Source organism: Syngnathus acus, chromosome 1 (genome assembly GCF_901709675.1).
Source record: "Syngnathus acus chromosome 1, fSynAcu1.2, whole genome shotgun sequence".
NCBI lineage: Eukaryota > Metazoa > Chordata > Actinopteri > Syngnathiformes > Syngnathidae > Syngnathus > Syngnathus acus.
In genome coordinates this window covers 12,260,757-12,287,248 of record NC_051087.1, presented here as the reverse complement: position 1 = coordinate 12,287,248, position 26,492 = coordinate 12,260,757, and the positions used below count along the sequence as shown (strand labels likewise).

Below are 26,492 nucleotides of genomic sequence, written 5' to 3'. Positions count from 1 at the left end.
GTTGTGACAGAGCGGTCGCTAAAATTTAGAAAATATTTTCAAAGTCCTGATGTACTTTCCAAAATTTAAGTGGACCTCAGTGCGCAGGGAGCTTAATTTGGTCCGATCGCGCAACCGCAGCGCGCCGGGCGCTCACTGTCGCATTGCTTTAGGAGCGTCTTTGTGTTTTAGAATGGCTTTACTGCTCCCACTTGCTTCCTTTGGAGGCATGATTAGAGTTGGATTTAATGAATTGGAGTGACACAGATGGTTTTATAGACGTGTTATTTATGTAATAGTTTTTTTGATAACTCTGAACGTTACGTCAGGCCCGTTCTCAGCTCTTCGCTTGTGTTTATATCACGTTAGCATACCTATCGTTTATCCTGTTGTTGCTCGTTCATGTCTGTTCTTGGTGTTGGATTTTGTCGAATAAATTCCCCCCAAAATGCGATTTATACTCCGGAGCGACTTATATATGGTTTTTTTTCACGTTATTGTGCATTTTATGGCTGGTGCGATTTATACTCCGGAGCGACTTATAGTCCGAAAAATACGGTAGATTAAACTGCGTAAGACGTTAACTCGATGACATTTTGAAACATTTGCATTGTTCTTTTGTCATTCTTTTCAAGGCAGATATTGATCCTGTTTGTTTTGGGGTTGTTACTGCCTTCCGTCTCTTTAGTAAGCAGAATGCAGGCTAGTCTCTCAAGTTTTAGTGTGCAGACTCACCCAGCCGCTCTAGACCTTCTCCCCTGCCTCCGAGCATTGCTTTTGATTCATTTTACATCTGGCCCTCCCTGCGGTATACATTAGGCAAATGTGTCTTTTTCACTGAGACCAATATGATTTGGGTCTCGTACAAGTGAATGATACACTATTTTAGTAAAATAGTGCCCGTGTGCTGGGCATAACTTCCTTTTCGTGCCACGACATGTTCAGTCTACCGTGTTTGTGTCTGCGTTGCACCTGTCTGGGCGTGCCGCCGCACAATGTAGTCTCACCCCCGATGCACCTATTATTTGGTGCCACAAAGTAACACGCGTAAAAGCGGGTGTATCGTCATTTTCATGCTGGGCCAATGGACTGATTCAGCACGTTTGTGAATTTGTCCGAGATACTGTTGTGGAGAAGTTTAAAGCCGGATTTGGATACAAAAAGATTTCCCAAGCTTTAAACATCTCAAGGAGCACTGTGCAAGCAATTATATTGAAATGGAAGGAGTATCAGACCACTGCAAATCTACCAAGACCCGGCCGTCCCTCCAAACTTTCATCTCAAACAAGGAGAAGACTGATCAGAGATGCAGCCAAGAGGCCCATGATCACTCTGGATGAACTGCAGATAACTACAGCTGAGGTGGGAGAGTCTGTCCATAGGACAACAATCAGTCGTGCACTGCACAAATCTGGCCTTTATGGAAGAGTGGCAAGAAGAAAGCCATTTCTCAAAGATATCCATAAAAAGTCTCGTTTAAAGTTTGCCACAAGCCACCTGGGAGACACACCAAACATGCGGAAGAAGGTGCTCTGGTCAGATGAAACCAAAATCGAACTTTTTGGCCACAATGCAAAACGATATGTTTGGCGTAAAAGCAACACAGCTCATCACCCTGAACACACCATCCCCACTGTCAAACATGATGGTGGCAGCATCATGGTTTGGGCCTGCTTTTCTTCAGCAGGGACAGGGAAGATGGCTAAAATTGATGGGAAGATGGATGGAGCCAAATACAGGACCATTCTGGAAGAAAACCTGTTGGAGTCTGCAAAAGACCTGAGACTGGGACGGAGATTTATCTTCCAACAGGACAATGATCCAAAACATAAAGCCAAATCTACAATGGAATGGTTCACAAATAGACGTATCCAGGTGTTAGAATGGCCAAGTCAAAGTCCAGACCTGAATCCAATCGAGAATCTGTGGAAAGAGCTGAAGACTGCTGTTCACAAACGCTCTCCATCCAACCTCACTGAGCTCGAGCTGTTTTGCAAGGAAGAATGGGCAAGAATTCCAGTCTCTCGATGTGCAAAACTGATAGAGACATACCCCAAGCGACTTGCAGCTGTAATTGCAGCAAAAGGTGGCGCTACAAAGTATTAGCGCAAGGGGGCCGAATAATATTGCACACCCCACTTTTCAGTTTTTTATTTGTTAAAAAAGTTTAAATTATCCAATAAATTTTGTTCCACTTCACGATTGTGTCCCACTTGTTGATTCTTGACAACAAATTTAACTTTTATATCTTTATGTTTGAAGCCTGAAATGTCGCGAAATGTTGAAAGGTTCAAGGGGGCCGAATACTTTCGCAAGGCACTGTAAGTCGCTCCTTATTATAAGTCGCCCCCCCACCCAAACTATGAAAGAAAACGCGACTTATAGTCCGAAAATTACGGTAATATGTAAAAATAACACATATAATATTGACATACATTTTCTATGTACAATTACAGGTTTGATTTGGCTTTAAAAGAACATTTACTGCTAAGAACCAAATTATTCAAAACCTAGCTAAATTATGAGTTAGAGTCTTCAAATATTGTATTTTCTTGCAGGATCAAACACTATATACGTAGGCCATAAAGCCAAATGCAAAGGGCACAGGACTTTGAGGGGCACCACAATTTTTTTTTTTTTTTTTTGAGGCAGCCGGGGAACTGAAACCTGGGCGAGAGGCCGTATATCAGGTGTCAAACTCAAGGCCCGGGGGGGCACTACAATGCGGCCCGCGGCAAAAATGAGTTTGACACACGACACCTTTAGATTCACACACATTCACACTGGTGACGACACTTACCAACAGTTGAAGGTCTTCATTTAACCTGCTATACATGTTTTTGGATTGTTAGAGGCAGCTGGCATAACCCTTGCAAGTGTTCTCCCTGCACTTGCCCCACACAGGAAACGCCAGCCCCGATTTGAAGAATGAAAGGCCGACGTGGTAATGACTGGTCTCTGTACTGTCCCTGTTTTGGATAGGGTATGAATTTTACACAAAAATAGTCCAGTAAAACTCATTAACGGTGTTGTCCATTGCCGTATCCTCTTCACCCACACTTGTTGAGTATACGTTTTTTGGCCTTATTCTTCTGCTGGTTAATGACTTGCCGTCTGAGACCGCTCAGCTGTAAAATTAGTTATTAAGTTTGGTCACAAAACAATGACATAAATAGGTCAAAATCCACATATGTTCCCACCTCAGTGGAAAAAGTTACATGTCATCCCAGAAAGTATGGCAACATATGGATCATGTAAGATGCACCTCTAACGTAAAACACATGTCCGCAGATGAGTTGACTGCCGAGCTCAGCACCTGAAAGGCTGAGAATGTTTTTCACGTCTCTAATGACTTTGCCTAATTGCTTACTTGTGGCACTCCATCATAGCTTTAGGTTGACAGTGTGCCGTAGCACATTTTAGGTTGAAGGTCCTTATGACCACGAGCGGCACTGAAAATATTTTTTTTTCATAGTCAGGGTGGTGTTTTTCAGCTTCATTAATTCATAAATCCTATGACACATTTTCAAACTTTAGTTTTCCATTTTTATTGTTATCATTTGATACACTTGGACAAGCCGTGCTGATGACCTCTTATTTATGCTCGCTAATCGTGCAGTTGATCTGACAAAAGCTGACACCCACTCATTCAGTCATTTGAGACCTGACATCTGAGTCATGCCAAGACCTTCTTGGAGAGGACACAACCCCACTCATGCCTTCTTTTCTACACTCACGTAGTCCTTTCAAACCCTCTTAGATCAATATTTATATTAATCTTCCAACCATTAATTCACTCTCTGGTCACAGAAAAGAAACAATTGTCTCCATACAGAAAACCCTGATTATGGAGTAAGATGATTAAAAAATGAAGACTGCGTGATGATTCTGTTAGGTAACCTTATGATCCTTACATCAGTACAATCTGATTAGACACTTACAGAATGATGAAATGTGTTGTTTCTGCATTATTGTCTGTTTCTTAACATACTAATTTCTTCACTCCAGTTTATGGTGTGAAAGTCATATGAATAATGCATGTTAAATTTCTCCACGTACAATTATTGCCACTAATAAGAGAGAGACAAAGACAATTTTTTTTCAAAGTGTCAAAAAGACAGAAATGTATTCTGGAGCAGAACAATAACATCACATTATCCATAATGTGAAGGTATACCCTTCAAAAACATTCTAACTTGTCCTTTTTGGCAGTGAGTCTATGCAACACTCTCTTCCTGTCAGCTTTGGCACAGCTCCACCGGCTCCGAGTATCGTATACAGAATTCTAGGAATGACTAGCATAAGGCCGTTTTCATTCACCTACAAGGTGACTTATGACCGTGTACTGTACTTTTTCTGCTGCCGGTTAATGCAAATCTGCCTTGACACACTTTGCTGTCTGTCTTGGCCAAATGATCTGTCTTTTGGTAAAGTGTCGTTAACATCTGTTTTTATCACTGATTCATATGCTATGCTTAATATCTGCTCTATCTTTGGACCTTTGCTGACAAAAGTTGTCTGTAAATGCTTTGGAACCATCCAGTGGGTGTCAGATCAGTTACTGCAATGAAACATTGTATGGGAATAACAGGAGATAAAATATAGATGGCTGGAGAAATGCCAGTTTGCTGTATGGGGACTGTCGAGGTGCTCTCGAGCAAGGTACGGGACTGTTTAACAACCCGAGACATCATTCATTCCTGGCCCCTGAAACATTGCATCCAATTGCCAGTCTGTGCATAGCTTCAATATACTGTAATAGTGTCAAATTGAAGTTGCCCTTGAGAGGACTAATCAACAGTTGATGTTATTCCTCTACGTGTAGATAGACAAGGAGACTGCCACTGGTTTGTGATAGTACATGCACACTCCCAGAGCAGCTTCGTCTAGTACTTTTCCACTCACCGAGCCACGCGTTTGCATGTGAGTGCGAGTATGCATGAGCAGGGGGTGAAGTTGGGGGCGACCGAGCCTCTGCAAGAAGAACAAAAACAGTTACACTTGATATACGTTGAAAAGGAAAACAATACCAAATAAAAATCAGTCCAAATACTCTATAAATGAAGTGCTGGGAAGTATTAGACAATCACATAGACACACATCCCTTACAGAGGATATAAATGGCCTCAACAATGAGTGGCAGGGCCTACTTGGCAAAGGTGTTGCTTGACTGGTGAAAAAAAAAAAAAAAATCAGACCCTAACCTTTGGTAAATATAAAAACACACCCTAACTTTATGCTGGGATTCAAAAGGATTTTGCAACTATTTGAAAGCTTCTGAGCAGGGATGATTGTCACATACCTTAGAAGTCACACAAAAGATTGACAAGGTATTATTAATGTTGTGTAAATAATAGAATATGATTTATTAATTTGGACATATTTGCCCAATTCAGATTAAAGAATGGTTTAAGTATGACAGGAATGTGCACGTGTCCTGTGTGGGGGCAGGAGTCATGATGACAGTGATGAGAGTAACCACATGAAGGTTGTAATCATTTACATCACATTCAGTGTAGGTTCAAACAAAATGGCAAGTTTTGATGCAGAGCACATTTCGAAAATAAACTTGTCATATACTTAGTACATGTATATTTCTCCCCGTGGAGGCTGACAAACTAGAAGGCAGGCATCTGTCACTCACAGGGCTGTCTTATAAATATTCACCTTCAACGAAATCACATTATTATGCAGACTCCACAAAAAAAGGCCCAGCCTGTTCTTCTCATAGTATTCCTGACACCTTGTGGAATGTATGCTACATTACAATTGTTAACCTACAGTTTTTCTGAGTAGCCTTGGTACATTTCTTAGGTCAACATCGAAATTGTCAAAACTTCTTGTTTAGTCTGCGCATCATTGTGTCACTGAAGAGAAGCCCTTTCCCTGTCCCTCTAATGACGTGCGGATAGAACTCTTACATCAGAACACAGGATCCAAATGACCCCTGGAGATTTAATGGTCTTGATCATGCACTGGAGGGAGTTAACATGAAAATTGGATGTGGACTCGATGTAATTGGTTCATACTGGCCCAGTAAATCTAAATCTAGTACCCCAAATGAGAGCAAACAATACACTAAAACACTCCCTACAGTAGAAGTGTGAGAATATTATATAATACAAATTAAATAATAATAATAATAATAAAGAATTAAACATAATAAAAACATTCTGATTCCGTGGTTTGGTTCAGTCGACATTGTATGCACACCTTGGCCATGGGGCCTGAAGTTTTACAGTCAACTGGTGGTGGCAAATAACAGAATTTCCATGCCACTCCCCCACGCAAACCCAGTTATCCCTGCAGGATGCCTTATCAAGCTACGTCACGGTGCCACCACCGTCCTGAACTTGTCTCTCTTAACGATGTCCACCAACGTCACTCGGCACCAATCCAATAACCTGTATGTAATCCCCCTCGGGCACAATGTTACTGTTGTGACAGCTAAAGCCCCCCCATCACTAGAAAATTTGTGGTGATGTGTATTTTTATGAGGATATTTTTTTACATGTTATATTGTAATAAATAGTGGAATAGACATAAATAGTCTTGAATTAAACTTGAATTCTGACCGGTTATGTTGAGCATTCTTCTGTCTTCTGCTTTTCACTTGCCACCTTCTACAGACCACTTTCACTTCCCTCAAAAGTCCAAGGAGGTTTTTGTACGTCTCTGAGTCACCGTGTCGACCTGTCACTGCCGTAGTAGGCGAAACAGTAGTATTCGGCCAGGTCATCTCTCTGGACACCACTGATGGTCAGAGTGTAGTCAGACCCGGATCGAGTGCCGCTGAATCGAGATGGCGCGTCTGAGAATCTTGATGATGAGCCGTAGATGAGCAGTTTGGGAGCCTGTCCAGGTTTCACTTGGTACCAACTGAGAAAGTTACCAATGTTTTGACTCCCTTTGGCCCTGATGGTCACGCTTCCTCCGAGAGAGACAGGCATGAGTTTGTCCGTCTGCCTCAGAAAATTCTGGGCAGAAGATCCTGAAATGAGATGAATGAGAACCCACCAAATGTCAAGTCAAACTAGTCATTCCTATGAAATATTCTGCTCTGACACCAAGTTTCAAAGAGTCTCACCAGGAATCAGCAGAGCCCAAAGGACAAGCGCAAGTGCGGAAGACCACATCCTGACTCGTAGTGCGAGTGGTGTTTGCGCAAAAGGAGTGCTGCAGACTTTTTGAAGAAGCGCAGAAGCTCATGCAAATGAGGCTGCGAACGCAGCTGGCTTTGTGAAAGCGAGAAGACATCGCTTCCTCCTTTACTCACAATCATCTTCATCGGGGTAGCGCGCGAAAACAATTGTCAATTTAGACTCTAAATTTTAGAGCCATGATTCTCTGCTAGTGTTGGACAAGTTCCACTATTATTACGCAGCCGCCCTCTTGTAGCATGTGAGAGAATTACTGAAAGAAATACAATTAACATTTCCAGTGTTGGCCATTGTGGTGGTCTTGGAGAGCAAAAATATTTTTTGAGCTGATTCATCATGTTTTAGAGATGGCAGAGGCGCATGCAAATGAAGCTGCCAGCGCACCTGCCTTTGTGAAAGTGCGAGGCCGCCACTTCCTGTTGTTTGGACTTGTACTCGGTATTACAGCAAATCATTGCTCATTGACAGTAGATGAGTTTTTGTACGGACGGCTCACCGCTTTGCATCACTGTGGTGGATGTTCGCTGAAGAAGGAACCAAACTCATCCTTGGTAAGTACTATTTACTTGACCATCTATTATTTTGGATCAAAATAATTGATAATTCTTCAGTTCCTTAGCCAGCTTTTGGAAAATGAGTAACATTATTTTTGTCAATATTTACAAAGCAAACGCCCAGCCATTTCTTGAATAAGCGCTAAAAAGCAGATTTGAGAAACAATATTAGCTGTTAACGGCTACTTCTCAAAGTGTGGCTGTAACTACAATGCAATGATGGAATAATGTTTATTATGACATATATTAGGACTGTTTGGCCCAGGACAATGCTCAGAGTAGAGCCCGAACCCGTGTCTGTGTCTTTGCGACGTTGAAGCATTGTGAAATAAAAAAGTCTGAGTATCACCATCTGTCTCTGTAGCAGCTACTTGGAAGCAAACTTGGTAACACGACAAATAAATGTCTCATCAAGCACATGTATATTGTGACAGGTAGTCTAGAGCAGTGGTCCCCAACCTTTTTTGCGCCACGGACCGGTTACGTGTCAGAAATATTTCCGCGGACCGGCCTTTATATAAATAAATAATACATTTATATAAATAAATACAGTAATCCCTTCCAAAAACCACCCGCGATAAGTGAAATCCTCGAAGTAACCAACAAGAAGTACTGAGAATCGCCTTTTTTTTTTTTATATTTTTCAAAATAAATTCTTACTCATTTTTGCTAGCTTTGCGGGCTCGACTGGGGAAACATGTCACGTGACCGGGACGAGCGTCTTGACCTGAATTAATTGATCGTCGATAGAAAAAAAAAAATATATATATATATATATATATATATTAGGGGTGTAAATCGCGGGTTTTGTCACGATACGATATCATATCGATACAAAGATTCACGATACGATATTTGCCGATATCTTAAAGCCTGCTGTGATTCATTCACGATACATCACGATATAGTGCTCCACGATCGATATTTTTATTTTTTAAATAAAAAATATAGAACAATATCCTGATTTATAACAATTCATACGCAAAATCAACAAGGTACTGCAAACTCTTTATTTAGGAAATTACAAGAGTATTGTAGTATACAAAGTGCTTATTTTAACACTGAACTTGATCAAATTCCTATATTTTTTCTCATATAAGTAAAGAAAAATGAATATTCTTTCTTTTTTTGGAATACCATTAACTTTAAAGTGCATTACTGAACTATTTATTTACAATAATTTTAATTGTCCGTTGAGCCATCTTTTCTTTGGAATCCAAAGTGCTTCCAAACGAATGACTTGAAGCCCAAAGGGGAGCGAATTTCCTCGTCTTCTTGGACACTAGCCATAGCACCAGCCCAGGAGCCGCGTAGTTGTCGGCTCCCCTTTCACGTGCCTGCTCTGCTCACAACACAACACGTACTGCTCCCGGAAAGAGGAAGCAAGCAACAATGAACTGGATTTCAAAATAAAGTCGCGTCTAATGTCCGAGGTCAAACACGGCGATATAAATCGATGTTTACGTTTAGCATCGATGCCAATAAATCGTAGAGCATTATATCGATTAATCGATGTGTATCGATGAATCGTTACACCCCTAATATATATATATATATATATATTCACGGACTGGTACTGGTCCGCGGCCCGGTGGTTGGGGACCACTGGTCACTCCGTGAGTGATTCACTCAATGAGTGATTTATTCACTCACAGATTCGTTCGTTGGTGAACGGGAAATGCAATTCACGACTCGTTCGTGAACGGGAAGTTACATCATTTTCTCCTTCGTTTTGTTTTACGGCGAGGTAGCACCAGCTTCAACTTGACGTTCATTCAACTTCCGGCCTTCTATCCAATCAATGTCATTTATTTTGAGACGCTTCGCCCACGTGAAGAATGATTAGTTTGATCTCGATGTTTTATGTTTTCTGATCTCAAACCAGTGCGCGTCATCAGAATTAGCAGTCAACGCCGAGTGAAGACGTAACAATTGATTGATCGCGGTAAGTCGTCTCTAACAGGCAAATTTCTTCGGCACGTTTAATCACCTTCTCTGACCGTGCGATGGTACGCTCGCCTGCTTTCTGGAATACCCACCTGTACAGTTGAATGGACATGTTTTCGTTTATTCTTGCTAACACGTGTTGTGGACCATTCTCTTCACAGGCATCATCAAAGCTTGTGAGAGGCACTTACTTAACTGTACATAAAGGTCGTTGACATATATGTGAGCTAATTAGATTTAAAGCATGAAGTATTCATTCATTTTGACTTCATTATTTATTTCCACAACAGAGCTCCTCTTCAGGATTTAATAATGGACGCCGCCGAACGGAGGGAAATTCTGTTGGATATGGCCAGACATCAAGAATTTCTTCTTGACCTGATTCGTGCAAACAGTTCAAGAACGGGTATCCGTGCACAAACAGGTGCTCAACTTGTGTTTTTGTGTTGTATTTAAGATGGTTGACAAGTGATGTAGAAAACTAAAAGTGCACACGGATTATATTGCATGCCTCGCCTTTAATGTTTTTGTCTCCTTTTCTTTATGTTGTCTTTAGAATCTCACATTAACAACCAGCAGCATCGTCCGGACAGGACTGAAGCGGAACATGAGCTCAGTATCCTGGAAAAAAATCAATGAACTTGAGACTAAGACTAAGTCGTACGACCAACTCTCCTCTCCACATTCCCCCCCATAAATGGGCTGTCATTCACCATTCCCACATTTCTTTCTTTCAGGTTGCAACTGGAACTTGATGAGCTTCGAAATGAAAAAGTGGGCAAAATGACCTTTTCGCTGATGGAGCGAAAAGTTAATACACTTGAAGAGAAACTCGGCGTCCTCTCTTTACAGGTATGAGCACCTGCTCACAGCTTGTGAGAGGCACTTTGTGTTCATAACTACATTTATTGTGGTCATTTTATAAAATGTCCGTATATAAAATACACATGGCCATTGGTCACAATGGAATGCATTTCCTCAGATGCGTACAGGGCATGGGCAGCTGTCCATATGTCAATCAACCCTCTGCTCGGTTTTGGTGAGCATATTGTTCACCAATGCCAACTGCTCTTTGAGCTGACTGATCTCCTTATGTAGCATATCTGTTTGTGAAGAACCTTCTTCTTTCGGATTCACAAACTCTTGATTCTGTATGCGCTCCTTCAGCATGGTCACAATAAAGCAGACTTTGACTTTGAAGAGGACTCCATTAGGCTTTCAACTTGTTCCTTTCCTTTGAAATTTCCATTTCTTTGTTTCTTTAGCTTGAAGAGACTCTGACCTTTTGTATTTGGTTCTTCAGACCCTCAATCTCATTCTTCAGCACCTCGGACTGCTTGCTCCTCTTTCACTTTTTGTTTGCTCTGATCATACTAAGTAAGTATCTCTAAGGGTGTCCAATTCTTGCTGGAAAGCAGCAAAAAGCTAATCTGTAGTTGACTAATCTGCTGGGCTTTGTGCTGCGCCGCTTGCTCGAGCTGAAATTTACGATGACCGATCTCTTTCTGAAGGGCTGCTCTCCGCTCAGAGACTTCCTTTTGCAGCTCCATCAAGAGCTGATCCATGGCCTGAACAATATTTTTAATGTGCTGCTTCATGCTTTCTTTCTGTTGGGCACTGTTTTTTGGTGACAGTATTTTCTGCACGATAAAGCGCACTGGATTAAGAGACAAACCTTCATTGAATGTTTTATTCTAGAAATAGTTTCAAATATAGGGCGCACCAGATTAAAAGGCGCATAGTAGAAGCTATTGCATTCAACTGGGGTTGCGTTTTTCATCCACTAGATGGAGCTGTGCTAAAGGAAATGTCAAACCAGTCAACGAGGTATTCAGTCAGTTTACATACGACAAACTTTATATACAATCTGACATGCAATACAAAAATTGCACAATGACACAACATTGTGCAAACGATAATGTGCGTACTTGTATATCCCCGTGCACAAATCCCACAAACTTTGTATATGGCAAACTTTGCAAACTTTAACAATACAAACATTGCACAATAACACCACGACGTGGATGAAACGTTAATGTGCGTATTTACATATCCCCGCCCACAAATCCGTCAAATTCTTTGTCCGTGTCCAAATTGAAGTGTTTTTTTGAACAGTTGAACGATATACAATACAAACATTGTACAATAACACGACGTTGACCTGATTGTGAAGTTTATTTGAACAACCAGCATTTCTTCAACCGCATTTCACTCCTATCAAGCATGTGAAAACTTTCTTCTTGTGGGACTGTATGGTAAGCTCTTCTTGGATTCCTCTTCAGAAAACTCCAGGTTGCGTTAAAGGTGATAGCCTAGAATCTAGGCCCTAGATTCAGCTCCATTGCAGCCCAACCATTCCAGTGGCGCTCGGGTCATGGAGCTCTCCGACACACCGGCGGAAATGACCGGAGCTGTAAGCATTCTGGTAAGTTTGAACCAAGCAGCGCCGCCGCAGAAATTTACCAAAAAAGAATTGATTTCCTTCTGATGTGTTGTCGGGCCAGAGAATGAGCCAGAAAGTGTTCATTTTCGGCTCCCTTGGATCCCTTCGCAGAGTAAGTTTGAACTAAGCAGCGCCGCCGCAGAAATGTACCCCAAAATTTAATTCCTTCTGATGTGTTTCGTCGTGCCAGAAAAGGAGCCAAAAAGTTTGTCTTAGCTGAGGAGGACTGGTAGCCTGTCTTCCTCATATCCAGAGCTTTTATCCTGTTGGTTGGGAGATTCTCAACTCTTGTAACATGAGATGTCTGCGACTGTGTTATGGTCATGTTCTGGCGCTGCAGCAAGTTATTTGAGAGACAAATGTTCTACCAAAATGTTCAATTGTCAGGTTTCATTTTTATTTTTTTTACAACTTTATTACTTTTATCAGGTTAACACTTTTTATGACTATTGTGAGGTTTTTCTTTTATTAGGAGAATGGTACGTACAATTTGGTCTCTGGAAACCCGTTTATATAAAAATAATGAATTTCTAACAACCATAGTCACAATGTCTCTTTCTGCTACCAATTGGGACCCTTCTCTCCCTTTAGATGGGCTTACAGGCCACCGAGCAAGACATCCACACTGGTGACCCACGGGAGACCATGATTTGAGCATCAGGCATGCTGCGCAGTGAGGCTGAAAGAATTCTTCGTCCACATTCTCAGTTACTCGCACTTCATCTGGGATTGGTCTGTCGTAGGCTAGTACCAAAAAACACCATGATTTCTGTTGAGTTTATAAATTCATTAAATAGTGTGTGATGGGGTTTTCACTGTGTTATTGATGTTTTTACAATTGGCACATTTGGAGTTTTAGGGTTAGGGTGTTAAATTCTTATCAAAGAAACCTTCCTCCAAGACATTAGAATGACATTTTGATGACGTATGTGTGCAATGTTCAACTCTTTTAATCATAACCAAAAGACAAATAGCAATCATGAAGCTGTTTATTTGAACCAAATTATGATCAATATACATAGACTGCATAGTAATGACAATGCAAAAGCAAATAACATCAAGCTAGGTAAAAAGAAAAAAAACCTCTCCATTCAAATAATTGTTACACAACATCAATCAGACTTGATCTCATACACTTGGCGATATTAGACAAAAAATAGTGCAAATAATTTGCATTCAGCTGATAATTGCAGAAAGTCAACAAATGACAATGCAAGAGTGGTTTATTTTGATAGCAGAGCAGAGTTAACAATTGCATCACTGAAGGGTGTATTACAATTGACCTCATAGTCTAACAAAACCAGTCTCGATAGTGAAGGTCACTCAATCAGTAAGCGCACCCTTAATGTCAACTTTGGCAGACATGCATGGAAATTCACAACGGTTAGTATTACAGCAAGTTGTGTTCAGTCCTGTTCCATAAGCTCATCTGGAAGCTCTGAACAAGCTTGATATTTATCCTGATCATTTCAATCAGATCTGTTGCAGCAAAGAGACATATAAAGTAGAGAAGACAGTGGTCCTTGAGGGCCAAGTTTGGTCAATTCAGCTGTAAGTATTGAATGGGGGACTATTGAAGACATACATCATTGCACGTTTTTCAACATCCCCTAAAGAGGTCGTACAATTTTTACCAATTTTCTCATTACCAAGGCTCAGAATTTTTTTTCTTAATTTCACAGAACTGAAGCAAGGATTTCATCAAACAATAAAAATACAACATATTAACAAATTGTTTTTTTTTTTTTAGATCGTTCAAGCAAACATACATTTAAATTAAACTTAGTATTCCTGAATTGGTTGTATGACCTTTCAGCAAAGCTAAATCGATTAAAACATTATGTGCCCTGCAATTGGCTGGTGACCAGTTCAAGGTGTACCGTGCCCGTCGCTTGCAAACTGGAATAGACTCCAGCATGCATGTGACCCACATGAGGATAAGCAATTCGGATAATGAATGACAGAATAAATGCATACTAATTCTGCTCAAATGTAATTTGGCGACCATTAATAGTGCCGACCTCAAATGCCAACACCTATCCACTACATTTACATGCAGTCAATATTTGTGTAATGGTCAAAAGTCCGGTTTCTGAAACATTCGGGGAAAAAACATTGGCATGCCTGGACGAACAAAGCTGCTTGCACACTTAAATCCCCAAATTGAAACCACTACCCACATTCACGTCATACAAATAGACATTACTGCCCTTTGTCACCCCACACGAATAAAGCAGTGGTAAGGTTTTCTTGACAATTTACCTCTACTTGTTTATTACCAGTGAGTCCTACATTGTTTTGTTTTTTTATTTCACCGTATGTGTGTGTATTTTTTTTTAAACTTTTTAAAGACTAACGATAATTTTTGGGTTATTTTTTACAATTAGCATGACTTCTTCCTTTTACTTTACTACTTACTACTATACTTGTCATATGTGTATCTTGTTTGCAGCCATGGAGGTAATCATTACCAACTTCAGACCAACTTCGTGACGTGTTTGATCACACGCGCTAGCCAGACGACGCTTGCTGAAAGTTAGCTGGTGCGGCATAAACAGCATGTGATTGCCTTGAACTCCGACTACTCGCATGTTAAGTGCCGTGAGCCGATTGAAACATTTTGAGTCAAGGATTCAATCATTAGAACAGCTGAGAATTATGTGATTCTCAGTGTAGCTATTTTGACAAGGTACAAAATATGTTTTTTGATTCGCAAACTGCGGTACACAACCCCTTATTTTGAGCCTTGATATCGCCTGCGTCTTGTGCTTTGCCATGATTGTTTACTTCTGCTTGTGTATTTCTGCCTGTTGCATGCCAGACATACGGACTTATACACTTGGATACTTATCTGTATACACGCTGATATTTTTGCCGTAACGACAGAAAATAATGTGAAAACGCCACAGAGAAATCAATGTATTTAAGGAACGTCCGCTTGGATGAGGATGCTTTACTTCCAGGACAACAAAGATTCCTTGTGGATAGGGCAAGACCAACCAATGACTACGTTTCCACGCAGGTCAACATTTCTGAGACATTCTGAATACCCTGTTTAAGTATCTTGTGTATTTTCTGAGAAGGTGCAGGTCTGTCCCGGCGGCCATCCAGAATGGTCGCCAGGCAAGGCTGGGTGTGGATGGAAAAGGACTTTTCTGACAGACTTTTTTGACATACAGTATTTCTCACACTATAGGGCGCACTGGATCATAAGGCGCACCATCATTGAATTTTTTATTTTAGAAATGTATTCATAGATAAGCCGCACCAGATTAAAAGACGCATAGAATCGGAGCGACTGCATCAGACTGGGGTTGACTAGGGTTGCATTATGCGTCCACTAGATGGAGCTGTGCTAAAGGGAATGTCAACCCAGTCAATAAGGTGAAGTCCAACTTCCTTTCTGTACGAAAGTGATACGGTTTGGCTTCTTACTTGGTCCAGCAACCCCACTCATTTTTGATGGTCATAAACTTTCTTTAGTAGAAAAAAGCGAGTGCGTGGATTGATGCGTAATGCGTCGATTAGCTTGTTAACTTTGGCGCCGGGTTTGTGTATGCGCAGCCAAACTTGCTGCGGTGGGGCGGTGTAGTCACTGTCTACTGCGCATGTGCAGTTCATTGATTGCCTCTTGACAGACCCATTAAGGTCTATTCTATTAAGGTCATTGTAATTACCACCAAGTGTGTCCTCTCTAAATTGGCGCCAGCAAGTCTGTAAAATTCTAGTAACTATGTACTTATTGCAATGACAATATGTGTGTATATATGAGAATATACCTCACATGCCTGAACGCACTGTTACTATCGTATTTGAATAACTCGATTCAAACGGTGACGCACAGACGTGACACAAATGAACGTCATGTCCGCTTGTTACTTTATACCGCCTATAAAACACAATATATTCACATCACTCGCCACAAGGACAAAACAGTTGGTTTCCTCCTCTTTCTAAAAGTGTGACTTTCTGCCACATCTCCGAGTTCCGCCATTATTGTTTACCTTTGCTTGTGTGAGTTGTGCGCCAGATGTACTAACGTATATGTATATACGGTCTATATACACACACTGTACAATTTCTGCCATTGGAACAGAAAATAATATGAAAACGCAGCACAGTCACCAAGTAGGCTCGCTATGGCATACAAGTACTCCCAGTACTACAAGATAAGTTTCCTTGTGGATAAAGCAAAAGCATGTGAGGAACACATACCAATATGTCAGTGTTAACTTGATCTTGTTTATAGTTGGGTTAGACAAGTGGTAAGCCAGGGTTTTATTTGGGTTTGTAAAACCAGAATAATATTCAGGGATTTTGTGTGCGTTTACATGGCCTTTAAAACTCAAATACTGCCAATATTCAGGTTTTAACAAGGCTATTGACAGCATGCAAATGTGATCAATAGGTCGCTTGCACTGCAACTGTTTATTAACTTACTTTATCGTGGCATTTTCAAAGTATTTTGATTAATTGACAGCTGATCTGAAACTGCTCTACCAGCAGAAAGTTACTCGAGATGGGTTCATAATTAAATTTTATTTTTTGAATATATGTTTTTAATATAATCAGCAGGACATCAAATGGGAATTTGCTTTAAAAATCAAACAAATCGGAAGTTGGCTTTTGCCTCTTATTGGACTGTAGCGAATGTCAATGTGGTCCTCAGGCCAACAATTTACACAGCGTGATAGACGACTCAGAGCGAAAAATCCCAAAAGCTGGATACACTGCCTCAGTGAATGAAAAAACAAAAGTGTAGAAGCAACACGTCCTATTGGTCACATCGTAAAATGTAGCAGAGCCTGAATCATAATCCAACAACACACCAATACGTTTTGCATGGATATTCATGAGCACAACCTCATTGTTGTCATGCCAAGCTGACACTTTGTCATTAACCCACTCCACACACCAAGACTGGGCGTTGCGGCCAAGCCGACTGGTGGGACCATTGCGCTTAATGCTACCGTAAGTCAACCCGATGCTCGTGAATTCTTTGTTATCAAGCCGAACTTCCCAGTAGTGGCGCCCTTGAGTGAAACCCTGAGACGTGAGCACCTGAGTGAAGACGGAGAAGCGCTCGGGGCAGTCACTGCACATAGCTGGATTAGGTTGGTTTGACACAGATGCTTCTTGGAAGTCCTCGGTTAGCTTGATGCGTTTGTGCGCTGTCTTTGGATCAAAACTGAGTGCAGTGCCATCTGGTAGCACAGAAAATAGATAACATCATTAAAATTACTCCGTCCCTGTTTCATCTCAAATCATTTATGGATAGGTTGTCAGGGGTTAGGACTCTTGGGGCTCATCCCAAAGTGCAAACTAACTGTGTATTTGAATGGAGTTTTCTTTCTTTTAGTATTTTGCTAGACTTTGCCCCAGTAGAACTGCGCCGAGTGTATTGAAGAGGCCTTGCACCTCCCGATCAGGCGTCTGTGTGTGATCCCCTTTCAATGGTGACAGAGGTGCTATCAAAATATTTTAAAGACGATTATGGTTAGAATTTGTCAGATGCGTTGCAAGGCGAGGCAGAAATGCCCAATGAGGCAAAGCGCATCGACCAAATTCACAAACGTGCTGAATCAGTCCATTGGCCCAGCACGAAAATAACGATACACCCGCTTTTACGCGTATTACTTTGTGGCACCAAATAATAGGTGCATCGGGGGTGAGGCTACATTGTGCGGCGGCACGCCCAGACAGGTGCAACGCAGACACAAACACGGTAGACTGGACTTGTCGTGGCACGAAAATGAAGATATGCCCAGCACACGGGCACTATTTTACTAAAATAGGGCTCTTGGAGTAATTTCATTATTTTGATTCAGAGTAGCTTTATAGAGTAGATATTGTGAATGTGTATCACTGGTCATGTCCGAGACCCAAATCATATTGGTCTCAGTGAAAAAGACACATTTGCCTAATGTATACCGCAGAGAGGACCAGATGTAAAATGAATCAAAAGCAATGCTCGGAGGCAGGGGAGAAGGTCTAGAGTGGCTGGGTCAGTCTGCACACTGAAGCTTTAGCGCAGCGGTGGCCAACCCGCGGCTCGCGAGCCGCATGCGGCTCTTTGGCTAGTTTCATGCGGCTCTTTTACGTTCATATCAACATTTGTGTTTATTTTTCGTGCGTATTTGCTTCGCTTGAGTTCAATATGGTATTTTGGTCAAACGCGCATGCGCGTGAGGTGAATTGGTTTTGCCCGCTTTTTTTATGAATGGCGACTGTGACTACGGGGGCCCATTAGGTCCAGAAAGGCTGACAAGACGCTTGCCAAAATGGCAAGGAAAAAATGCACAGCTAAACGAATATATGACGATGAACACAGGACGTTTTTAACAGAGTTAAAGTTGTTTTTTGTTGAACGCTATGGCAAGCCATTCTGCCTGATATGTCGGACGTCATTGGCGCATTTAAAAGCTTCAAATGGTCAGCGCCACTTCAGCTCACTTCATGCCAATATCGATAAGGACTTTGCAAAAGGGACTGAATTTCGCAAGCACAAGTTTGGAGACTTTGAAAAGTCAGGCAGAAAAATAGGTACAGTTTTTCAAAAAAATTACGAAGCACTCAGAGACTGTCACACTTGCATTGTTTCAACTGGCTTGGAACATTGCACGGGCTAAAAAGCCATACAATGAAGTGGAGTTCGTTAAAATATGCCTCAGTGACGTTATTGAAATCTTGTCTCCTGAAAACGACAAACTCAAACGAATGGTCTGTCCCGCCACACATAGTAAGTGAAAAAACGTATTATGTTTTTGTTTGTGGAATTTGTTGAACTGAGAGTTTGTCTGTGTGAGACAATGCACACAATGCTCATTGTTGAAAATGTGGTCTTTGGTCTGTGGTTTTAGTACTGTAGGAGTCAATTTGTCATTATCATGTTGGTGCGTGACATAATAATGTCACACAATAAATTTGGCTGAGCAGAGGGGTGTGTGTGCGTGTGTGTGTGTGCGTGCGTGTGCGTGCGTGTTTGTGTGCGTGTGTGTGTGGGGGGGGGTGTTCATGTGTGCTCATGTGTATGATGTGGCTCTTTGCGATGACACAGTAAAAAATGTGGCTCTTAGTCTCTGACTGGTTGGCCACCCCTGCTTTAGAGACTAGCCTGCATTCTGCTTACTAAAGAGACGGACGGCAGTGACAACCCCAAAACGAACAGTATCAATACCTGCCTTAAAAAGAATTAAAAAAGAACAATGCAAATGTTTGAAAACGTCACCGAGTCAACGTCTTACGCAATTTTATCTACTTTAGATCTATGTCTTCGGGGTTTTTTTTTTTTTTGGTGCCTAAAAACAATGCGGATTTGTTACAAATCCAGAGCTGCCAACCAGTAGAAATTTATTTCAGACTCATCCGCTACCATGTGTCAGTGCAACATTACTCGAGCGGACTGACTGAATCAGACCACGTCTGCTATTACTGTGTGGTTAAATATTTTCCTGTTTTGAAACTGCTTGATCAATGTGACTTATGGTGTAACCAGCTTGTGTTAGTGATTTCCGTAACAAAAAATAAAAGGCAGTTCTGTAAATAAGGCTGTATGTAAGTTTAGTATCAGGTCCAGATGTAAATACTTGGAAATAAAAGCTGAACAGTTGAGCTCTAGTCTCATATTCATCTTTTAATGTTGGACAGAATATTATCAATCTGCAGCCACAATAAAGACAGTGACCACAATATTCCTTTGAAGCAAAGTGTCATTCAAGTGAAACACTCGCTGTCGTACTGGAATGTTTCCCAGCTGACACCTTGAATTGGTCGCCAGCCAATTGAAGGGCCCACACAAAACCATTTGCACCCACTTTCAAACCTATGGCCAGTGGTCAATTTACCTACCTTCCATGTTTTTGGAATGTGGGATAATACACAAAGAGGAAATACAATAGTAGGAAGAAGCAGGATAAAAATAAGATCACGTTCAAAAACGTACATGTCACAAGATTGTGTCTCTTTTCACCAATGAGGTCGGCAGGGCGATCCATCGTTTCTGAAGCAAAAATAAGTCAAAAACGGAAATGCTGAAATAGATCTGACATCCATTTACATGGTTTTACACAGTATGTGTTCCATCAGACAAGCCATACCTGTTTTTTCTTTGGGTTCAGAAGGCATGTGAGTCAGCTGGGGTCTGTATTTTAGTTTCCCACCCGACGCCAGGAGGTTTTCCATAGAACGTGACAAATTTTTCATACGTTGCTTACCGTCTTCCTGGGGTGGAATGGGCTTATTTTGTTTTTCTAAAGAAAACACATTTTCCACAGAATTAGATCACCTGACTTTTGGGTGAATGAGGAAATTCAATTGTAACATTTTCTTACTCTGCCATGTCTTGTCAGCTTTGAAGTCGAATGCCTTGGTGGCTGCGGGATAGCTGCTGATGGGATGTCCTGTCTGGATGTTCTTTTCTGAAAAAGGAAAATACATATGTCACAGTATTTGTATTGTTCTTTTGTTCATTTTGTCATTAATTTTCATGTTGTATAGAAAAGCATTCATCCATCCACTTGAAATTTTAGAACTTTCGGGGACAAGCACCATGCTTATAAAAATATATAGTAAATGTCACATGTTTAGAAAAATCTTTATGAATTATTTTTTTCTTTTCAGCGTATCAACTGTCTTTTTTAAAAAAAAATGCATAAATGAGAACAACTTCACTAAATTTTCACCTGGAGAAATTACAAGTGTCCTGGATGATGTTCCTATTAAAACTGAATGGTGAAAAATAAATTAAATTGTAACATTTTCTTACTTTGCCATGTCTTGTCAGCTTTGACATTGACTGACTTGGCGGCTGCGGGACTGCTGATGGGATGTCCTGTCTGGATGTTCGTTTCTAGAAAAAAAAAAAAACATCACAGTATTTATATAATCTTTTGTTCATTTTGTCATTAATTTTCATGTTGTATAGAAAAGTATTCACCCATCCATTCGAAATGTTGGAACTTTAGGGGACAAGCACCATGCTTAATAAAAAAAAATGTAGTAAAAGTCACATTTTTAGAAAAACCTTATTTATTTATATAGAATATTTTTTTTGTTTTGGGAGGATCCACTGTGTCTATTTTAAAAATGTGAACATCAGCACTGGAAAAATCACAAGTGTCCTGGATGGATTTGCTCCTATTTAGAGTCAAATAACCATAAAACCAATAATAATAAAAAATAAAATACTTTATTGATCGGGGGGGGATAACCTGATTTCACTTTAACAGGTGAATACAGCATCACAGTAGTGATGGGGAAAATGAAGCAAGTTGTATTTTTTTGCTCCTTTAGAGAGCGCTCTCTGTTGCTGAAAGCATTCTGACTTGCCATTTCTTGAACTTCTTTATTTAAACCAGTAGGTGCATCGAGGGGAGTCAAAAATGTAACAACTGGTTCATGAAGCAAATTTGAAGCTTCATTTCCCCATCAAGCAAAATGGTGGCGCTTCCGCCTCACAGTTTGATTCTGGCTCCAGGCTTTCTGTATGGAGTTTGCATGTTCTCCCCGGGCCTGTGTGGGTTTCGTTTGGGTACTTTGCTTTCCTCGCACATCCCAAAAACTGGCAGGCTGATTGAGCACTCCAAATTTTTCCTAGGTGTGAGTGCGAGTGTGGATGGTCATTCGTCTCTGTGTGCCCTGCGGTTGGCTGGCAACCAGTTTAGGGCCAGTCCCGGGCCCGCCTAGTGCCTGACGACGGCTGGGATAGGTTCAGCACGCTCACGACCCTTGTGAGAATTAAGCGATCCAGAAAATGGATTGATGTATTTCCCTATCACCTCTACAATGTCTAATTTTGAGGTGAAAGTTAGTATGGGTTAGCCATTACTGCACACCTTGGTTTTGAAAAACAGTGACTGGTGTTTGCGGCTGCCATAAAGAAGGCAGAAGAAAAAAAAAATGAAGATAACGAAGAAGAAGGCGGTGAAGCTATACAAACACAAATGTTTGTGTTTGGCTTTGATCATTAAAAGTCACTGAATCCTTCACAAATTTTGACGCAAATTGGTTTGGAACAAACGTCAAACCTCCAGCTATGATACAAACAAATAGTTCTTGTCAGGACACACCTTTTTCAAACAACTCAACCTTATTCACAATTGATCAATGAAATAGTGACAGGCGTGTGAATGTGATTGAATTCCGAAAACAGCCACACCCCAGTTATGCAGGGTGTGCACACTGGCACAACCAGATATTCTCATTATTTTTACTCGCCCTCTCAAAAATATATATTTTTAATTGGGTTGTACAAGTGGTTTTGAGAAATTCTTTTGTGGTCTCATTTTTCTATATCACAAACACCTGGCATCTGAGCAGGTTTTTATATCAATTGTACATATGGTAGAGTAACCTACTCCAACCAAAAACGTTACCTGTTTTAGCTAATGGCAGTCTGTCACCAACAGGCTGACTCAGGATTTCTTGAATGTGTTTCTTCAGATTACCAGCAAACTCCTGGGTTGCTGTCAGCTTTTTGGAACTCAAGTACATTCGAGGGGCATACGGATCAAATGCTGCAGCTTTGGGCAGATTAAGTGAAGCCTGTGAGGAGGGAAACACAACTGTCAAATGGACACTGCTGATCGAACTAACTGATAGATATTAAATAGGTTAAATTGGTGTGCTGAATGTGAAAAAAACACAATTTTCTTACCTGAAGAAAGGCCATTGTTTGTGCCTGACAAAGTAGACTCTGGACATCCCCTTTAGCCTTGTTCAGGCTATCAATATTTTCAGAAAACCTTTTCATGAGAAGCCTGAGTTTGGTCTGAGAAGACTCCAGCTCTTCGTTCACCACGCTCATCGCGGCGCGCTCCTCATTGGCCAGCATGTTTCGGATCAGTTCATACTGATGAGCCATTGCCGACTTCTTGGTGGTGGCGTTGCCCTAGAATATGAACACAAGAGGATTCACATCCAATATTTTTTTACTGTGCGTCAGTATTTCTTAAGGGAGGGGTTTTTAACTGGTTTCATCCAAGAGACCACCATTATAACCAAGAAGCAACTCGGGGACCACTGCTTTGGCGGAATATTATTTTATTTTGCACTGAAGGAGGATAGACCAATACGGGCTATTTATTTCCAGCTGTATGTCTATTTTGGGAATCCCAGCTACATCTGACATAATTTGAATGGGTATATACTTTACAAAATTAGCTGGGAAATAATTCAAGTCTAAATAATGTTTTTTTTTATAAATACATAAAGATACAATTATTTTCCATTTCCAATTTAGTGGCCCACCTGCAATACCGACACGGTCCACTAGAGGACCGCGGGCCACCGGTTGACAATCCCTGTCTTAAGGTGTACCTACGGAGTTTCTACATTGAGGTCTTGATAGGGAAAAGAAGCAATATTATAACATTTGATAAAAATCAAATGATCTACATTTAGCAGATAAAACTGAATACTAAGCTTGTCATTGCTAAATAACATTTACTACTATCTCTTCATGGTTATCTATGTAAATAAAACAACATAAACTATTACTAAATATTTAGTAATGAATTATGTTAGTCTGATACACATGACTTTAATTACATTGCTTGTTAATTTATCTCCCTCAACGCCGACCGAACTTGATCACCTTTCCTTGTTCGCCCTTGGTTGTCGGTGGGCAAAAATAGCCGCTTCTCCTTTGTTGGGACTTTAAATGTATTTTTTTTTAGAATCCTTGATACAATAAAGTTTAAAAACACTGTTAAGTAAATGTGCCAATTTTCGTTTAAATAGGAAGTTGACAACTTAGGTCGCGTGTCCCTTTAATGCTCAGAACAATAAAATTGCGAATTACAGGCAAAATACTTAACTCAGGCATGTCCAGCTCCATGCTTACCTTCAGGGTAAGCTGCATGTCTCTCATTTGCAATATGACGGTCTCGTTTTGTTTAATCTTCTTGTTCATGAAACTCAATTGCTGTATCAGGTTGGACTGCAAAGAGAATAAAAAGGATGCAATCAAGCAATCCAGTTTAGAAGGTCAGTTAAACCAACAATAATGACATTTTATTTGATTTCTGAATGGCACAGGTGTAGATTTGGAGAAGGTTTAGTCATTCCATTTTTGTGTCGTGAATTTGCACAAGACTGATCTCATTTTGGCGTTTTCAACAGAAACTGCCTTAACAACATTTAACAAAAGGAAAACAACACCCATACTTATGACATCAACTATGGGCGTTGCCATCATATTGTTCTGTGGACCACAAACTAATTCCTTCATCTATTTTTATACCGATAGAGTCACGGATGAACTGGAGCCGAGCCCAACTGACTGAGTGAAGTACAATGTAGTTTTCACAGTTCGTGTAAGAAGTTAAAGATCATGCGATCAAGATTACTGAACAAACAGCAATGACGTACAGTACACATTCAATAACCTGCTTCTCTGGATTCCTTCTCTTTTTATCTATCTGCCTTTGTCCACAAAGTGTGGGGATCTGTCCATTCGAGAGCTATGACCCTTAAATTGCGTTCATTCATTTATTTAAGGTCTTAACCGCTTATCCTCACTACGGTCACAGGACATTATGTTTTATAAACACATTAGAAAATAGCTCATTATATGTATTATATAGCATGTATTATATGTAAATAGCTCGTCACAGGACATTTTGCGTTATAAACACATTTCAAAATAGCTCATTATCTTTCAGTCAGGAGGTGCATGAATGACTTTGCGAGACAAAAAGGCAAACGCTTGACAGTAAAAACAATGACGCTAATTGCTCAAAAGTTGTGAAATATTACTCAAGTGACGTTTAAAGCATTGACAAAAATATAATATCCAGCAGGCCCTGGAATGGTCACCCATCAATTGCAGCAACATACAGCAATTCATTCATATTCACAACAATGGACCATTTGTGTTCAATGAACATAACATGTATGTCGTCTGAATGTGGGAGGAAGCTGGAGTTCATATTTGAAACCCACAGAGAAAAATACCATTGCTTTGGGCTCAGTTGCTCCAAGAAAATTCTCAAAAGCACTCAGTAAATCAGCCAATCAATTACTGAAGGTGATCTTTGAAAAAGCTAGCTAATTAAATATAATTGATATATGAATGCAGCTTAGTTTATAGTATTTTCTGAGGTTGCTATACCATACTGTAAAGAAGAGTTAACTTGATAGCAGACTTTGATAGTTGCTTTCAACCAATGTACCGTATTGGCCCGAATATAAGACGAGGTTTTTTGCATTGAAATAAAACTGAAAAAAAAAAAAAAAAGGGGGGGGGGGGGCGTCGTCTTACATTCGGCGTCTAGACAAAGTCTTTTTTCAAACTTGAGTCTTGAAAAAGAAGGGGTCGTTTTATAATCGGGGTCGTCTTATATTCGGGCCAATACGGTAATTTTCCGCGTTCTTGTCCATTTTAGTTACAGACCTCTTGCTTGGTCCTCTGCTGCTCGGCTGTGATAAAGTCGCAGCTTTTGTGCGCTTGCTGGAGGCAGAAGGTGCACATGAGGCGATCGTGTTTGGTGCAGAAGAGCTCCATTAACTTGCGGTGCTCCGGACAGACGCGCTCCAGCAGGTCGTCGACGGGCTCGGTCAGCTGGTGTACGTGGAACACCGGGTTTTCGCGGTGCGGCCGCAGATGCTCGACGCAGTAGGAGGCCATGCAAGTGAGGCACGTCTTCACGGCGTCCGCCTCCATACACGTATCACAGCGTATGGCGGCGGCACCTTTGGCCGCTTGGATCCCCGGCATTTCGGACACGGGCACATCTGGCTCAGTCTCAGTCGACCGCAATTTAAAGGTCTCGACCACGGCGTTGAGGACCGTGTTTTTCTTCAGTTCCGGCTTGATGGGGTAGTTGGTCCGACATTGTGGGCAGCTGTATATACAGCTGTCCTTCCAAGTAGAGAGGAGGCACTCCTGGCAGAAGTTGTGGCCGCACGGGATGGTCACTGGGCAGTCAAAAGGACACAGGCAGATACTGCAGGTCAGCTCGTCACCCAGGCTGAGCAGAGAGTGCTCACAGTCGTCGACGTCAGCCATGGCGACGTTTCAGTGTCGACTGAGGAGATTGAGAAGCTAACGAAACTTAAATTCCTTTTGAGAAGCCAACGCAACTTAAGTTCCTTTTCTCGCGAAACGAAAGTTAGAGTTCAAGTGACATTTGTCACGTGACTGGCTGTCGTCAGTAGCTCTGGCTTCAGAGTGCAGTTCGAGGCGTGGCTCAATGTGAGCGAGACCTAAACCAGTGATTCTTAGCCCCGCCAGTTTCATACGCGCATTCACCGTACGCCCGGTTTGAAACATCAACGAATTCATGAAACATTAAGTATTTTTATTGAACAAAACAGAAGGCAAAACACATGTATGCAATGGAAACATATATTATTATACAGCACTCCCTGGATATTATTGTATGTCATTTTTCTCAGTCATAAACATGT

The 26,492-nt window shown here is 41.0% G+C and overlaps 1 protein-coding gene, 1 long non-coding RNA gene and 1 gene segment (V, D, J or C); all 3 read right to left on the bottom strand.

Annotated features, from left to right (window-relative positions):
- Positions 1–2,106: 2,106 nt before the first annotated feature.
- trim25 (tripartite motif containing 25) lies at positions 2,107–26,226 on the bottom strand. 2 transcript variants are annotated; one of them, XR_005098938.1, is made up of 11 exons: positions 25,477–26,091; positions 23,926–24,021; positions 22,738–22,971; positions 22,457–22,625; positions 20,848–20,931; positions 20,414–20,500; positions 20,180–20,332; positions 20,026–20,082; positions 15,720–17,287; positions 9,027–9,030; positions 2,107–2,117 (listed from the first exon to the last, which is right to left on the bottom strand). XR_005098938.1 is itself a non-coding variant. In XM_037260300.1 (9 exons), the coding sequence occupies exons 1-9, from the start codon at positions 26,089–26,091 to the stop codon at positions 16,749–16,751; spliced, it is 2,034 nt and encodes a 677-aa protein (XP_037116195.1). In that variant the 5' UTR covers positions 26,092–26,226; the 3' UTR covers positions 14,392–16,748. The 2 variants fall into 2 exon arrangements, 1 of the variants encoding a protein (XP_037116195.1); XM_037260300.1 differs by lacking the exons at positions 2,107–2,117; positions 9,027–9,030 and having other exon boundaries at positions 14,392–17,287; positions 25,477–26,226.
- Positions 6,660–7,115, bottom strand: LOC119121980. The segment is given in 2 exon segments: positions 6,660–6,970; positions 7,067–7,115. Coding segments are annotated over 2 exon segments (360 nt in total).
- LOC119128416 lies at positions 24,055–25,251 on the bottom strand. The gene is made up of 2 exons (XR_005099004.1): positions 24,810–25,251; positions 24,055–24,764 (listed from the first exon to the last, which is right to left on the bottom strand). It is a non-coding gene; the product is annotated as an uncharacterized LOC119128416 (long non-coding RNA).
- Positions 26,227–26,492: the final 266 nt, after the last annotated feature.